Source organism: Manis javanica, chromosome 11, assembly GCF_040802235.1.
Source record: "Manis javanica isolate MJ-LG chromosome 11, MJ_LKY, whole genome shotgun sequence".
Taxonomy (NCBI): Eukaryota; Metazoa; Chordata; class Mammalia; order Pholidota; family Manidae; genus Manis; species Manis javanica.
Genome location: NC_133166.1, coordinates 50,948,280 through 50,966,456, shown reverse-complemented (window position 1 = coordinate 50,966,456; position 18,177 = coordinate 50,948,280). Strand labels below are relative to the sequence as shown.

The 18,177-nt window shown below is 34.9% G+C and overlaps 1 protein-coding gene across 1 annotated transcript in view; it reads left to right on the top strand.

The window, feature by feature from the left end:
* Positions 1 to 18,177, top strand: part of DCDC1 (doublecortin domain containing 1) — a 496,388-nt gene that overhangs the window by 303,104 nt on the left and 175,107 nt on the right. Inside the window, exons 20-21 of the mRNA XM_073216357.1 lie at positions 2,708 to 2,842; positions 3,231 to 3,388. Of these exons, the coding sequence (XP_073072458.1) occupies positions 2,708 to 2,842; positions 3,231 to 3,388 (293 nt within the window). The remainder of the gene's footprint in view (positions 1 to 2,707; positions 2,843 to 3,230; positions 3,389 to 18,177) is intronic.

Sequence of the window (18,177 nt, the reverse complement as noted above, 5' to 3'; positions counted from 1 at the left end):
TCAGAGGGAATGCACATTTTGATAGTTATTCATTGGTTAATCAATAGAAATTTCTATTTACCATGTTTTTAATTTGTATCTTTTTCTTTTCCAGGCTTTTTTGAGACTCTCTCCCCTCTTTTTAACTCTCTGCTGGTTCAAACCTATATTTTGTATTTCTATTTTTTTACTGAATCTCTTAAAGAAACAGCTTTATTGAAATATAATTCACAAACCATACAATTTGCCCCCTTGAAGTGTACCATTCTATGTTTTTCAATATATTCACAGGGTTGTGCATCTATCACCACAATCTCTGCAACCTAAAACCATAATTTTAGAACATTTTTGTTCTCCCTAAAAAATATCTTATCCCTACATCTATTCCCACCATTGTCTCTGTCTCCACCTCCAGTCCCATTTGTCTCTATAGATTTGCCTATGCTGAACATTTCATATATTGGAGTCTTATAGTATGTGCTCTTTTATAACTGATTTCTTCCACTTTACACATTGTTGTCCAAGTTCATCCATACTGTAGCATGCCTTAGTAATTCATTTATTTTTACTACCAAATATTCCATTGTATGGAAATATCATGTTTTACTTATCTATTTCTCAGTTCATGGATTTTTTGTTTGTTTCCACTACTTTGGCTTATTGTGAATAATGCTGCTATGAACATTTACATAGAAGTTTTTTGTGGATGTATGTTTTCATTTTTCATTGTTATATAATTAAGAGTGGAATTCCTGGGTCATATGATAGCTCTGTGTTTAACATTTTGAAGACTTTCAAACTGTTTTCCAAAGCAGCTACACCATTTTATATTATTATCATCAACATATAAGGCTTCCAACTTCATTTCCTTGTCAAATCTTGTTATTTTCTGTATTTTTTTATTACAGCTATCCTAGAAGGTGTGAAGTGGTATCACACTGAGATTTTGACTTTTATTTCCTTAATGGCTTTTGGATATCTTTTCGCGTGTTTGTTGGCCAATTGTATTCCTTTGAAGAAATGTCTTCTCAGATCCTTTGCTAATTTCTTAAATTGGGTTATTTGTCTTTATTTTTGAGTTGTAAGAGTTTGTTGTATATGCAGGATACAAACATATTATTTGCAAATATTTTCTCCCATTCTGTAGGTTGTCTCTTCATTTTTCCCTTGACCTTGTTTGTAACACAAGAGTTTTAAATATGGATGTAATACTATTTATTCTATTTTTCCTTTTGTCACTTGTTCTTTTGGTAAAGTCTCTTACATTTTTAAAAATAGACTCTATTTTTTAGATCAGTTTTAAGTTTACAGAAAAATTGAGCAGAAAGTACAGAGAGATCCCATATACTCCATGTCCCCATACATGCACAGCCTCCCTCACTACCAACGTCCTGCACTAGAGTGGTATATTTGTTATAATTGATGAATCTACATTGACACGTCATCACCCAAAGCCCGTGGTTTACATTAAGGTTCCCTCTTGACATTGTACATTTTATGGTTTGGACAAATGTAAAGTGACATGCATCCACCATTATAGTACACAGAATAGTTTCATTGCCTAAAAATCTCTGTGCTCTGCCTTTTCATCCCTCTCCCCCTCCTAACCACTGGCAACCACTGATCTTTTTTAATGTGTTTTGCCTTTTCCAGAATGTCATATAGCTGTAATATGTATACAATAGGTTGCATTTTCCTGCTGTTTTCTTTTACTTAGTAATATCATTTAAGGTTCTGGAGGAGTCTCTTATATCTTTAACATGTGTATTTAGTTATACATTTTCTAATAACCTTTAAAGTAATTCAGTATCTTCTTTTTATCAGAACAATATTAGGACCCAAGTGCCCTTCATGCACTGAAGACCTCCTTATATTTTTTGTTACAACTTCATTCTACATTTTAAGACAGAAGTTTACAGGCATAACATATTCAAGATATCTGAGACAATGGCACACACTTGCCCCATGAGAGAGATAGTAGGCAAGTACACTTGGCCAACCTCTGTGCTCCCCAGCTAGGCCTGAAGGGCAGCTGTGGGTTTTAACTGGCAAAGGATGCAAAATGAGAGTTAGCAATGGGTGGCCAGTTAAAGATCTCATGATCATTGTGTGTCTCAAATGCTTCATTTATATTTAGTGTATCATTACTATTGTTTTGTTTGTTATTTAGTAAATCATGACTATTAAATGTTTATTTTTTCCTTCTACTTCTTTCTATCTATGTTCATAGATATATGCTTCACTTACTTTCTGTCTGACATTTCTCAGGTTACGAACTTCATATCTATGCTTAATGCAGATAATGAATTTCATCCATCCCGTTTGTTTTCTTGTCTTATAGGGCAGAACTGACTACTCCCAAACAATATACCAACTGCACATTTGTGTCCATGTAATGTGGTTATGATAACATGTTTTATATAGAAATAACTCAATAAATGTTAGTTGTTAGTATTAATAGAAGAGATGGCTTTAATGATTTTAATTTTATGTAAGGGTGAAGATTAGCAATCCACTTAAACTTGAGCAGCTTAAATAAACTAATTAGAAATCTTTACATTACAGTTCCTTGGCTTCATTTTGATCTGAAATAGATAATAAAGTGCAAAGTATGTTAGCCAAACCATTTAACTATTAATCTAATTTATCCTCCCATCATTCTAGCTGTGCAGATTTTCGGCTGTTGTTACAAGTCTGGTACAACTTAATTTTTTTTCCTTTCCTACAGGCTTATCCTCAGTTCGTTCTGACTTACCTAGAGGAGCTAAATGCTCACATGGATGTGACACAGACAGAGTACCACATTCACCACGGCACCTGGACCTCCGCTCCTCAGGAGCATGGCAGCAGCTTAGCAGAAGAGGTCAGTGCAGTGAGCCAGAGGCAAGACAGAAACAGATCTCTAAGATGTATTTTGAAAAGAGAAAAATGTTCAAGTTGTTTTCAGGAGGCAGGTTCAGATTCACATCTTAATGTTACTGATTGTTTAAAATCATACACATCCATCTATATGCACATATTTACCTAAACATCTCTGTATATTTATATAAACATTATTAAATAAATGGTGACCCACTAGCCTTTCTTAGGACTGCCATCTCTTGTTCTGACTAGATACAAATGATTTATGTGCTGGATAAAGAAGACTCAAGGAACCATGAAAAGTGTAATGTTAAATTTTTGACATAAATAGTTTAGGTATTTCCACTCAATGAAAATTAGTTACATTATTCCTATATTTCATTTGTTAGGTTCTGCAAAAAAGTGCCAGCATCTCTGGTCTGAAGCAACTGACAGTGCCTTCAGACACCAATTTAATGCCAGAAGTTTCTCTTGAGGAAACAGGGCAGCTGACAGTGGCACTTGTGAGGAAACTGGAAGAGAAACATCCTAAGGCTTCTGCTCAGAGGTAGGGCATTGGCAGAATGGAGCTTTATTGCACAATGACATTCGATGTTTTCTTTCAGTTTCTTGTAAGATTGATTTCTTGAAGATTACTGAAGTATCTCAAAAGCCCTTTGGCTTTCATTGCATAGTAGTTTTCAGGTCACATCTGATGAAGAGAGGTGACATGAGTATTTCATTAAAGATTGATATATGGTATTGTTTGTAAGTATGTCTAAGAAGGTTTGTTGTCCCAGAACCTCACTAAAACACTCTAAAATAACATAATTAGGTACTAAGCGTATATCTGATTGTGAAAATACCAAAAGGTCTTTAAGAAGGCTATGCTCACAGAGAGTCTTTTGTATGTTCCATGAGGAGAATATTATATTTAGATGTGAGGAAAAGTACATAATAGATTATCTTAAGTAGTGACAATTTAACAAATTGACATGATTTCTATTACTAGAATAACATTAACATTAATGGTTTTGCTAACCAATAGAAAATCATCTTTGGTTGGAAAATGGAAACTATTTCTCTGATTCTCTTTATTTAGTTGGAAAACTAATGTTTATTATTTTTGTTATTATTATCATGTTATGGGGCTTGGTGTTATAAATCACAAAATGACTTTATAAACTGCAATTTTAGTATATAATTGTTTGAAATTAGCTGTTGACTGAAATACTCTTAAGGAAGTAATACAGTTACCATACCTAATAAAATTTAAGATAATTCCTAAGTTTAAATATTGTAAGTATAGATTGAAATGTAAATTGCATGAAAAAAGTTTAAGTTATTTTTTTTTAAATTTCTGCTTTGTTGAAATATAGTTAGCACACACCACAGTGAAACTTAAGGTGCTGCAACATAAAAACTTTTCATTTCAGGAGAGCCATTTTATATTCTTAAATTACGTATCACTGCTTCAGATTTTACAGGACGGGGACTTTTTTTTTCCTGATAACAGAAGTGATCCTTCAATTTACTGTCTCTTTAATTTGTTATTTAAATCTCTAATCCTTTGATTTTGTTGCTTTGAGTAAGATAGGGCATAGACAGACAACAAATCTAGTACCTCACTGTATCATCGGATGGGGGTATCCTGAATCTGTATGAAAACTTCAGTTCCAGGACTTTTTTTTTTCAATCCTCAATCATATATTAGGTTCTTGATTGTCTGATGCTCTGCAGAGCTGGTTAACAGGGCCACGTCCATCCAGGTAACCAGAATATAAATCCCATGGGAGCAGTCTTTGAAGTTTTCGTATGAAACAGAAACTCAGCCCACAGTGGAGCACTGGGTAACTCAAATACCGTTTTATGAGGCTGTTGCTGGCTTATCTTTATAGACTCACTTGGCAAACATTTCCACTCTGTCCTTCCTAAGAGAGTGCCGGAGCTTGTCATTTGATGCTGGGTTCTTTTCAAGGAAATACAGGTTCTTTCTGCTCTCAAATTTCTGAAATCTATATGCATCTTCCATGTTTGTCTCATGCTAGCCCTGGCCCTGATAGGACAGCACACAGGGACCCCAGGGGTAACTCACTTACTTCCCTATGTTTCCCTCCTTCCCCAGCCTGGAAATATTTTCTTTGAGGGTTGGGGGCTTTGGATAGTTAAGGGATTTGTCTTCTGTATTTTGTTGCTGTGTCAAGGAGTATAGTCTGATGATGGAAATTTGAAAGAAAAGCATATAGAATTAGGAAACATGAGGCAAACACACACACACACACACACACACACACACACACACACACACACACACAGCAAAGCAGTTAATGTCAGGTAACATACCATAATATCTATTTGAGTTAGAAGTATAGATGTCCTTAAATTTCCAGGAATGTAGTAATCACTCAACCAAAGTTATGAAAATGATCTAAAAACAAGTACAGGTAGAAAAGGGCTTTTAATGGGAGCTGTATTTAGGTTTGTGATTTTTTTTCATCAATAGGAATTGACTGGTAAACACATTGGGGGTTTTATTTCCTAAGAAATTTCCCAGCACGCTTTTCTTAGTGAGCATTCCTCAGGGTTTGTGTCACAGGCTACCACAAATCTTCCAGCCTTCTTTTTTTCCTTAAAGCCACAGGGATTTATCTACATTCTCCTCTCCACCCCCACAATTTACAACAATAGATGTAATTTCAGTTTCTCTGCCTCTCTTTCTGTTCCTTAACAAAGTTATTTTGAGTAGAGTAAGTACTTAGAGCAATTACTTTCCTCCCATTTTGGAAGGAATTGTTGGGCAAAATCAGAACATAGTTCTGAATTTGGCATATTGATTACTTTGAACCTCAAGTTGTCTGGTTAGGTTTATATGCTTTCCAAATATAAGAGAATCAGCACATTATATTATTGCAGCTTCAAGAAAGGGCTTTAAATGTTCATGCTTTTACCAGTGATAATTTTACAAAATAAAGAATAAAATTAAAAAATAAATCATGTGCAATTATCTAAGTTATGGAAATAGAATTTGGGGGACATCAGGGAATACATTAATGAGCAACTGATCTGAAGAAAGACTATATAATTGAAAAGAATAAAAAGATACAGAGATATAAATACAAATACTTCCTTAGAAGTAACTAAGGAAGGAGAGAACCGAAGGAGAAGCAGCCAAATTTGGGGAAAGATAGATTGGTTGTTAGTGGCAGGTAATATGTGAAAATGAAAGATAACATTTGATTATTAATAACATATACTGGCTTTGCTTAAGTGCTTTACATACATTATTTCCAAATAGCCTCTAAAGTGTGTGAAACAGTAGTATTAATCTCTGTTTTACTGATAACAGAATTGAGGCACAGAGAGATTAAGTTACTTGGCTCAGCCTTCCAGGTAGTAATCTAAGGCAGACCTATCTGAACTCAAAGTCTTATTCTTAGCTTCTATATTGTTCTGCCTGACCATTCATGTTCTTATCTTAGCGATTATTACAAATCTTCAGCCTTTCAAAATGGGTCCTATTATTTTGACTGGATATCTTGGGAAAAGACCTTTAAATGAGGTGGAACAGTTTAGAAAGGAAATAATAAAAGATATACCAATATATGCAGCTTTCATTGAAGACTAAATAAGGTACAAAATGTTATGGGAAAATGTGAACCCTTAATTTCTTGTTTAGTCCAACCATATAGATTTACCAGTTTACAGAGGTTTGCACCTGAATGGATTAGGGATTTTTAAAAACCACTTTCTAATAATATGATTATTAGACATTAGATGATGATGTGTCATAAATAACTTAAGTATTTCTCATCTTGAATTGTGGTTCAGTTCAGCTTTGTATATACTAAATTTGGTGACAGGTAACTTAATAGCTGTTATTTGTAGAAAGCCATGCCAGCTGCTGTTCTAAGTACTTACTTATTCTTGTAACAGCATGGTAGGTTGACTACTTACCGTCATACTAACTTGATGGTAGAGGTACTCTGATGCTGTAATCCATAAATATACAGCAACTGAAGTTCAGAGTGGTTTTATAATGTGTCCAGTCATATCATACAGTTGGTTAATGGGAAGGATGAGATTCAAACTCACATCCATTTGAATCTATAGACCATGCTCTTAACCACTGTTTTATTTCTCATTCCTAGTAGTTTTCATTCTATTGATTTCATAAAAGAATGTCATCATATTGATTAGCCATATTAAGTCATTACTGAAATTGAATGTGTATTATATCATGAAAGATTTGATTAGACTGTTGCATTTTGATTAATGTATTGTTTTGAATTATATCCTTAAAAAAATATATCATCACCACACACCAGGCTCTTCCATCTATAGAATCATTTAATTTAATTTACATTTCAAACACTTATGGAAAGCAATCTGATTGTTGATCCTCTTTGGGTTTTTTGGGTTTTTATTTTTTTGGGTTTTTATTTTTTTGTAATGTGGAAAAATTCTTTTTCCCATTGAAGAAAAAGGAAAATCTCTTGTTCTGTAAGGTCTTTAAAGTAAGGTTCATAGTTCACATTGATTATATATTTTTGTTTGCTTTTGCCACACTTAAAATGTTTTTGTTTCCTCCATCTGTGAGATATAGGAATGTGGTCCTCTTCTTGCTTGGTTAAAGTAAGTTGTGTGTACGTTTAATTCAAAATGTGATCCAAAATAAAATAATGCCTCATTCCAGCAACTGTAAACATCTGGAAGGTTTGTTTACATTAGTTTACCCAATGCAGCCCTTTACCCTTATTTAAATTGAATAGGGGGTGGGTAAGGACTGGGACAGCTGACAAAGCACACTGACCCAGCTTGTCACCCAGTGACCTGTGAGAAGGAAATAATGAACTGTGAGTAGCTGTCATCTTAACTGTTTCTGACAGTTTGCCTTGGGCACATCTGTGTTAGTTGCATTGGAAAGGCCTTTGTTCTTTTCCCAGTAGTGACACTGTGGAGCGCTGGGGGATTTGCTAGCTACTGTACTCCTAAACTGGCCCCTTCCTTCCCAGGGAGGCAAGCAGCTGCCATGGATCACTCTGACATTTCCCTTCATGACTCAGCTTAACAAATACTTCACTTTTTCAAGAGACAACATGTATTTAAAAATCCTTTAATATTTTTCATTTAAAATAGACTTTAACGTCTCATGATTTTTGACATTAATTAAAAAATAAGTTATAAAATAGGTTTTGTATTATCCTAATTTTACATATATACATAAAGGTAAAGAGAAATAGATGGCTAACCAGATAGACAGGTGACTTGAAGGAAATATATCAAAATATTGACAGTTGTAACTGAGTTTTTAATTTCTATTTATTGTTTATTTTCCAAATTTTAATAATTGAATATTATATTTGCAAGAGGACAAAAATCAACATATTTTATGAAAAGCATTTTTAATGTAGGCACTTAACACATGCTTTTTTAGTAGGACTATTTGGACTAAAATAGATAAGCGTATTTTGGTTCACATTTTACATTGCTACTTTTAAACTGAATTATTACATATAATAATTTAAACTTTAAAAATTTCAATAGATTTGAAAGTTAATCTAAAGCTAAAATTATTATAATCATTAGGAGATGTAATTTGTTAAGAAACAGTTTTTTCTATCCCTTGGTTTCCTGAAGTATCATTTCTATTTCAATCATAACAAAAGCAGAACATTCTGAGTAATGTGTATCATACCCAAAGAGAATTGTTTATTAAACTCGAGGCTTCATTTATAAAGTATAATTCCAGTATTAGTTTTAAAGTCTTATTTACATTTTTACAATTGCTATAAAATCAGTCTTTCTAGTATAATTAAGTCTGGTTACTGCAACTGACATGGATTAAACACTGAGCATTTGGTCCTCACTTTATTATATTTCCCTTCCAAGGGAATATAAATTCAAACTATATTTGGTCAATTTTTATAAGGCCTTCTTTCCCCTGATAGAATAGAAGAAATGAAGTTTGAAAAAAGTGATGTTTTTTTTTTCTGCACTCAAGACTTTTTCTCTCTGAGTAACAGGTTTGAGATACGCTAGGTAAAGGAACTTTCTAGTCTCCTGATTTTCAAAAAAAAGATAAAGTAATAGTAATGAGACATTCTTGAAGCAGACAATCATGTCTATATAATATAAATTATAAAAGAACACATATCAAAAATTGAAGGTCATATTCTGATACTCTTGTGTATTCAGTAGCATACGATTAATTATGAAGTAATTTATGATGTAGTTTTGTACATAGTTGATGGCAATCCATAACTATCTTCTTGTAGAACATTATTCTCATTATGCTCATCAAATATCAACACAATTTTTGTAGAGACAGTGAATGCACAGGTAGGTTTTGATAATGATCAGACCCTGTCTTTTTAAGGAAATCGGACTGTTTAGATTGCCATGCTCAAATTCTTATTTCCAGAACTCTTACCAATAAAGGCAAATGTTAGTATAATAACTGCTTTTGATACTCACTAAATCCAATCACACTTTCTAGGACAAAAATCTCATACACTCTAAGTTATATTACTATTCCTAGCTATTTAAATGCTCAGTGTTAAGTGTCAGCCATTAGCTCTTTTATACTATATACAAGAGTATGGTGTTATATTTAAGATCATGAAATTATTGTCTCTTTCAGATATGTAAAGATATGTTTCTAATTCCTTTTTCTAATTTAAAAAGTTGAATACCCTGATATTGGCCAACATTGTTGCCTGTTGCATTTTGGTATATTTTTAAATTAATTCCTATATATTCTTTGTGAATTAAAATAAAGTGAACAAATAATCTAATTGTACCTGCTTCTTTGAAACAAAGTCAAAATTAAGCATTCCAAAAGATTAAGTTTATGTCCATAAATGTACATTAATTCAGAAATTACCAAGGCTTCCAAGGAAGCATTTTATGATTAATTTTTTTTCTCACTTCTTGACATGAGGTACCCAGACCTTCAAATATTCTGTTAATTTCCATTTTTAAAAATGTACTATTTATATTTCTGTTTTATTCAATATTTATAAAGCTATTCAAGGCATGAATAGGAAATGCTACTCCTACATTCTTCAAACTTGTAGCCCCTAAACTTGAATATCTATCTAGTATAATAATAGTGAAAGTAGTAGGTAATGAAGTTCTAGATTTAAGAAATGTGGATAAATAAGGATGAGACTGGTGGTGGAAGTATTATTAGATTATAGTGTATAGAATTGGATGAGAGCAGAGTTCCGGTAGTCAAAGTGATCTATAGGTTACCTTCCTAACTTGTCTATCTCCTTCTGTCCCTATTCTCCTGCAATCCATTCTCTACTTAATGGCCAATATGATCCTTTCATATTCATAAGTCAGATTACATGAGTCCTCAGCTCCAAAGCCTCCAATGACTTTTTATTTCCTTTAGAGTGAAACCAAAGTCTTATGCTATATGGTCCTACTTTACTAGGCCCATGATATCCCTCTGAGTATCAGTCTCCTTTCCCTTCCTCTGCTCCAACCAGCCTGGCTTCCTGGCAGTCTCCCGGACTGCCATGGATGCTCACAACCTGTTACTCTCTTTCCCTGCTTTATTTTTCTTCAGGGTTATCATTACTGCCTGTCATATGCATATTTATTTTCTGTTGTAGTTGCCCAATTAGAACATAAACTCCTTATCAGCAGCAACTTATTTTATTCCCATCTGTACCTCTGGGGCTAGATCGTACCTGGTACATAGTAGACACAATACAAAGTTGTTGAATGAATGAATGAATTAATGAATGAATTAATGAATGAAGTAGTATGATTAGTGGTAATAATAAAATAGAGAGAGAACTAGTCTGAGCATTCATCTGTACACTTCAAGACCCTTACTCTCTGCTGGACAACTGTAATCCTATGACCAACTCATGTGTCAAACTGAAACTGAACCTATTACAGTGGTTTTCTGATTTCTACATCTTTTGTTTGTTTCATCCTTTATTAATACAGAAATATTTCTTGAGCATTTTCTATATTTTAAGCACTATCCTAGGCACTGAGATACAATACTGAAAAGATAGATACACTAAGGATATAAATTTACCTCTACGTATGGTTTTAGCTTCAATCCACTGATTTTAATATCACATTTTCATTATTTCCATTCTGTTACAATCTTTGACCCATGGGTTATTCAGAAGTATGTCTTAATTCCAAATATATTAAGCATTTCTGGTTTGTACATGTGTTACTGACTTTTAGATTAATTTCGCTATGGTTGAAGAATATTTCTGGTGTGATTCAGCTTTCACACATTTGTTGAGATTTGCCATATGGCCTACCCAATATCTAGACAATTTTAATAATGATCCATGTGTACTTGAAAAAAGTATGTATTCTGCAGTCTGGGGATACAGAGCTCTACATATGTAAATTAGATTAAGTTTGAGAAATGTGTTTTCAAATCTTGTGTACACTTACTGATATTTTGTCTGCTTATTCAGTCATTTACTGAGAGAAATATGGTTAGAATTTTCCACTGTAACTGGATTTGTCTATTACTCCTTTTATTAATTTCATGAATTTTTCTTTTCTATAATTTGAGGCTATCTATTAGATGCATATAATTTTTAAATTGTTATATCATGCTGGTGAATTAAACCTTGAGCTATTGAGAAATGTTCCTCTTTATCTCTAGTAATACTTTTTTTTTCACTTAATTTTATCTCATATTAATAACAGACCTCAGGTTTTTGGTTAGTGTTTGTATAATATATTTTTGGACCTTCTAATTTTCATCCTTTATCTTTATATCGGAGGAGTGTTTTGTGTGAAAACATATCTTTTTTTAATGCAGTATGACAATCAATGTCTTCTATCTGAGGTATTTAGTCAATTTATATATAATTATTGATATTTGGGGGTTTAAATCTAACATGCTGCTACTTGATTTCTCTGAATTCCATCTATTTTGTGTTCTGTGTTTTCTCTTTCTCCCCCTTTTTTTACTTCTCTTGGATTTATTGAGTATTTAATACTATTTCATTCCCTATCTGTTATGGTATTTTTCAGGTATAAATTTTCCATTTGATTTTTATGACTAATAATATTACCACAGTTTACTTAATCATTCCTCTATTATTGAAAAATTAGGTTATTTCCAATATTTCAAGTTTATAAATTGTACTTCAACAACATCTATAATTCTTATCCAGAATGTATCCATTCAATCTATGAACATATTTTTTTTTTTTTTTTTTTTTTGAGAGGGCATCTCTCATATTTATTGATCAAATGGTTGTTAACAACAATAAAATTCAGTATAGGGGGGTCAATGCTCAATGTACAATCATTAATCCATCTCAAGCCTAATTCTCGTCAGTCTCCAATCTTCTGAAGCATAACGAACAAGTTCTTACATGGTGAACGAATTCTTACAGAGTGAATAAATTCTTACATGGTGAACAGTACAAGGGCAGTCATCACAGAAACTTTCGGTTTTGATCATGCAATATGACCTATAAACCATCAGGTCAAATATGAATATTCATTTGATTTTTGTACTTGATTTATATGTTGATCCCACATTTCTCCTATTATTATTATTATTTTTATTTTTAATAAAATGCTGAAGTGGTAGGTAGATGCAAGATAAAGGTAGAAAACATAGTTTAGTGCTGTAAGAAGGCAAATGTAGATGATCAGATGATCAGGTGTGTGCCTATGGACTAAGTATTAATCCAGGCTAGACAAGGGCAGCAAGACATCCACGGATGCAGAAGATTTCTCTCAAAGCAGGGGGGGTGAGGTTCTGAGCCTCACCTCTGTTGACCCCCAAATTCTCACCTGATGGCCCCCCTGCGACTGTGCCTGTCTTAGGTTGTTCCTCCCTTGAGGAATCTTACCCGTCTCTGGCTAACCAGTCATCTTCCGGGGCCATACAGGGAAATGTAAAGTTGGTAAGTGAGAGAGAAGCCATATTGTTTGCAAAGGTTAGCTTTTTACTTCTTTGCAGATTTATGCCCTGTGGCTTCTATGCCCAGCACTTGTCTCGAGGTATCTTTACCACCTGGAGGAATTATGATACTCGGTAAATTCGATATGAGGCACGAATTCTATTTAAAGTTTGTAATTAGGAAGGAAGAAGAAAAGCTATAGATGTAGCATATGAAGGAAACTTGGGAGGATTGATTATTTCTTTGACATATCTTCTTGTATAGTACCTTAAGTATGTATAGGTTTTAAACTACTAACTAATTTGCACACACATATTGACATAATAGGAATACGGTGACATAAACAAAGCAAATCTATAATTACCAGCCATCTCCAGTGAAGCCAAGAAAACCATTTAGGCACCCTAGGCATTTGTGAAAATTTATCTATGATATGATGGATATTTTCCAACTGTACTTGAACCATCAGACAAATTAAAGCAGCCCATTTCTGGGATCTGTTCACATCCCATATGTTCTTTTAACCATAGATAGTCTATAGTCATGAGATTTTGGGGTGCTACAACTTGCACCCCTCCCAACTCCTGGTTGAGTTCCAACAGTACAGATCCAGTCAAATTCGTTGTCTCACTGTATGCACATGCCAGCCTAGACATCTCCCTCCTCCTTCTTATGGCAAGTCCAGGAGACGGTGGGCTGGATGCAGCCACAACCGCAGCATCGTCCGGATCCCTGTGGAGGCTTTTTGATGATCATCCCCCGGCACGAGTCCTCCAGAGAGTGCTGATGCCGGAAGCTCCTCCTCATATCGTATCTTAGTTCATTTTCTGGGTATCCAAGCTAGGCCTTGATCTTCTGCGTAGAGACAAACAGACCCTTTGCCCACACTTTGACATGCCCTCTATACCACTGTGCAGAACTCATTGGAGGTCAGCACACAGTAACTGCTTTTTTTTTTTTTTTTTTAATTAAGAGAAAGGAATATTATCAGAAAAGAGTACCTCCATAGCTGATCATCTGACACCCTTTAAGTGATCAACATTAAGGATATTTAAAGCATGCGTTGATCTTTGATTTACCAATAGTTTTATCCTGTTAAGGAGTAATCCCCCTTTTCTTTCTTTCTTTCTTTTTTTTTTTTTTTTTTTTAAATTTTTAATCTACACTTACCTGAAGAATACTATGTTTACTATGCTCTCCCCTATATCAGGTCCCCCCTAACAACCACATTACGGTTACTGTCCATCAGCTTAGCAAAATGTGGTAGAGTCACTACTTGTCCTCTCTGTGTTGTGCAGCCCACCCTCCCCTTTCTCCCTCCCCCCCATGCATGCTAATCTTAATACCCCCCTTCTTCTTCCCCCCCCTTATCCCTCCCTGCCCACCCATCCTCCCCAGTTCCTTTCCCTTTGGTACCTGTTAGTCCATTTTTGGGTTCTGTAATTCTGCTGCTGTTTTGTTCCTTCAGTTTTTCCTTTGTTCCTATACTCCTCAGATGAGTGAAATCATTTGGTATTTCTCTTTCTCCGCTTGGCTTATTTCACTGAGCATAATACTCTCCAGCTCCATCCATGTTGCTGCAAATGGTTGGATTTTTCCACTTCTTATGGCTGAGTAGTATTCCATTGTGTATATGTACCACATCTTCTTTATCCATTCATCTACAGATGGACATTTAGGTTGCTTCCAATTCTTGGCTATTGTAAATAGTGCTGCGATAAACATAGGAGTGCATCTGTCTTTCTCAAACTTGATTGCTGCGTTCTTAGGGTAAATTCCTAGGAGTGGAATTCCTGGGTCAAATGGTAGGTCTGTTTTGAGCATTTTGATGCACCTCCATACTGCTTTCCACAATGGTTGAACGAATTTACATTCCCACCAGCAGTGTAGGAGGGTTCCCCTTTCTCCACAGCCTCGCCAACATTTGTTGTTGTTTGTCTTTTGGATGGCAGCTATCCTTACTGGTGTGAGGTGATACCTCATTGTAGTTTTAATTTGCATTTCTCTGATAATTAGCGATGTGGAGCATCTTTTCATGTGTCTCTTGGCCATCTGTATTTCTTTTTTGGAGAACTGTCTGTTCAGTTCCTCTGCCCATTTTTTAATTGGGTTATTTGTTTTTTGTTTGTTGAGGCGTGTGAGCTCTTTATATATTCTGGACGTCAAGCCTTTATCAGATCTGTCATTTTCAAATATATTCTCCCATACTGTAGGGTTCCTTTTTGTTCTATTGATGGTGTCTTTCGCTGTACAGAAGCTTTTCAGCTTAATGTAGTCCCACTTGCTCATTTTTGCTGTTGTTTTCCTTGCCCGGGGAGATATGTTCAAGAAGAGATCACTCATGTTTATGTCTAAGAGGTTTTTGCCTATGTTTTTTTCCAAGAGTTTAATGGTTTCGTGACTTACATTCAGGTCTTTGATCCATTTTGAGTTTACCTTTGTATATGGGGTTAGACAATGGTCCAGTTTCATTCTCCTACATGTAGCTGTCCAGTTTTGCCAGCACCATCTGTTGAAGAGACTGTCATTTTGCCATTGTATGTCCATGGCTCCTTTATCAAATATTAATTGACCATATATGTTTCGGTTAATTTCTGGGGTCTCTAATCTGTTCCACTGGTCTGTGGCTCTGTTCTTGTGCCAGTACCAAATTGTCTTGATTACTATGGCTTTGTAGTAGAGCTTGAAGTTGGGGAGTGAGATCCCCCCTACTTTATTCTTCTTTTTCAGGATTGCTTTGGCTATTCGGGGTCTTTGGTGTTTCCATATGAATTTTTGAATTATTTGTTCCAATTCATTGAAGAATGTTGCTGGTAATTTGAGAGGGATTGCATCAAATTTGTATATTGCTTTCGGCAGGATGGCCATTTTGACGATATTAATTCTTCCTAGCCATGAGCATGGGATGAGTTTCCATTTATTAGTGTCCCCTTTAATTTCTCTTAAGAGTGACTTGTAGTTTTCAGAGTATAAGTCTTTCACTTCCTTGGTTAGGTTTATTCCTAGGTATTTTATTCTTTTTGATGCAATGGTGAATGGAATTGTTTTCCTGATTTCTCTTTCTATTGATTCGTTGTTAGTGTATAGGAAAGCTACAGATTTCTGTGTGTTGATTTTGTATCCTGCAACTTTGCTGTATTCCGATATCAGTTCTAGTAGTTTTGGAGTGGAGTCTTTAGGGTTTTTTATGTACAGTATCATATCATCTGCAAATAGTGACAGTTTAACTTCTTCTTTACCAATCTGGATTCCTTGTATTTCTTTGTTTTGTCTGATTGCCGTGGCTAGGACCTCCAGTACTATGTTAAATAACAGTGGGGAGAGTGGGCATCCCTGTCTGGTTCCCGATCTCAGTGGAAATGCTTTCAGCTTCTCGCTGTTCAGTATAATGCTGGCTGTGGGTTTATCATATATGGCCTTTATTATGTTGAGGTACTTGCCCTCTATTCCCATTTTGCTGAGAGTTTTTATCGTGAATGGATGTTGAATTTTGTCAAATGCTTTTTCAGCATCTATGGAGATGATCATGTGGTTTTTGTCTTTCTTTTTGTTGATGTGGTGGATGATGTTGATGGATTTTCGAATGTTGTACCATCCTTGCATCCCTGGGATGAACCCCACTTGGTCATGGTGTATGATCCTTTTGATATACTGTTGAATTCTGTTTGCTAATATTTTATTGAGTATATTTGCATCTACGTTCATCAGGGATATTGGTCTGTAATTTTCTTTTTTGGTGGGGTCTTTGCCTGGTTTTGGTATTAGGGTGATGTTGGCTTCATAGAATGAGTTTGGGAGTATTCCCTCTTCTTCTATTTTGTGGAACACTTTAAGGAGAATGGGTATTATGTCTTCTCTGTGTGTCTGATAAAATTCCGAGGTAAATCCGTCCGGCCCCGGGGTTTTGTTCTTGGGTAGTTTTTTGATTACTGTTTCAATTTCTTTGCTTGTAATTGGTTTGTTTAACTTTTGTGTTTCTTCCTTGGTCAGTCTTGGGAGGTTGTATTTTTCTAGGAAGTTGTCCATTTCTTCTAGGTTTTCCAGCTTGTTGGCATATAGGTTTTCATAGTAGTCTTTAATAATTCTTTGTATTTCTGTGGAGTCTGTCGTGATTTTTCCATTCTCATTTCTGATTATGTTGATTTGTGTTGACTCTCTTTTTCTCTTAATAAGTTGGGCTAGAGGCTTATCTATTTTGTTTATTTTCTCAAAGAACCAGCTCTTGGTTTCGTTGATTTTTGCTATTGTTTTATTCTTCTCAATTTTGTTTATTTCTTCTCTGATCTTTATTATGTCCCTCCTTCTGCTGACTTTAGGCCTCATTTGTTCTTCTTTTTCCAGTTTTAATAATTGTGATGTTAGACTATTCATTTGGGATTGTTCTTCCTTCTTCAAGTGTGCCTGGATTGCTATATACTTTCCTCTTAAGACTGCTTTCGCTGCATCCCACAGAAGTTGGGGCTTAGTGTTGTTGTTGTCATTTGTTTCTATATATTCCTTGATCTCTATTTTGATTTGTTCATTGATCCATTGATTATTTAGTAGCATGTTGTTAAGCCTCCATGTGTTTGTGAGCCTTTTTGTTTTCTTTGTAGAATTTATTTCTACTTTCATACCTTTGTGGTCTGAAAAATTGGTTGGTAGAATTTCAATATTGTGGAATTTACTGAGGCTCTTTTTGTGAGCTAGTATGTGGTCTATTCTGGAGAATGTTCCATGTGCACTTGAGAAGAATGTATATCCTGTTGCTTTTGGATGTAAAGTTCTATAGATGTCTATTAGGTCCATCTGTTCTAGTGTGTTGTTCAGTGCCTGTGTGTCTTTACTTATTTTCTGCCCGGTGGATCTATCCTTTGGGGTGAGTGGTGTGTTGAAGTCTCCTACAATGAATGCATTGCAGTCTATTTCCCTCTTTAGTTCTGTTAGTATTTGCTTCACATATGCTGGTGCTCCTGTATTGGGTGCATATATATTTAGAATGGTTATATCCTCTTGTTGGACTAAGCCCTTTATCATTATGTAGTGGCCTTCTTTATCTCTTGTTACTTTCTTTGTTTTGAAGTCTATTTTGTCTGATATTAGTACTGCAACCCCTGCTTTCTTCTCACTGTTGTTTGCCTGAAATATGTTTTTCCATCCCTTGACTTTTAGTCTATGCTTATCTTTGGGTTTAAGGTGAGTTTCTTGTAAGCAGCATATAGATGGGTCTTGCTTTTTTATCCATTCTATTACTCTATGTCTTTTGATTGGTGCATTAAGTCCATTTACATTTAGGGTGACTATTGAAAGATATGTACTTATTGCCATTGCAGGCTTTAGATTCGTGGTTACCAAAGGTTCAAGGTTAGCTTCTTTAGTATCTTACTGCCTAACTTAGCTCGCTTATTGAGCTGTTGTATACACTGTCTGGAGAGTCTTTTCTTCTCTCCCTTCTTATTCCTCCTCC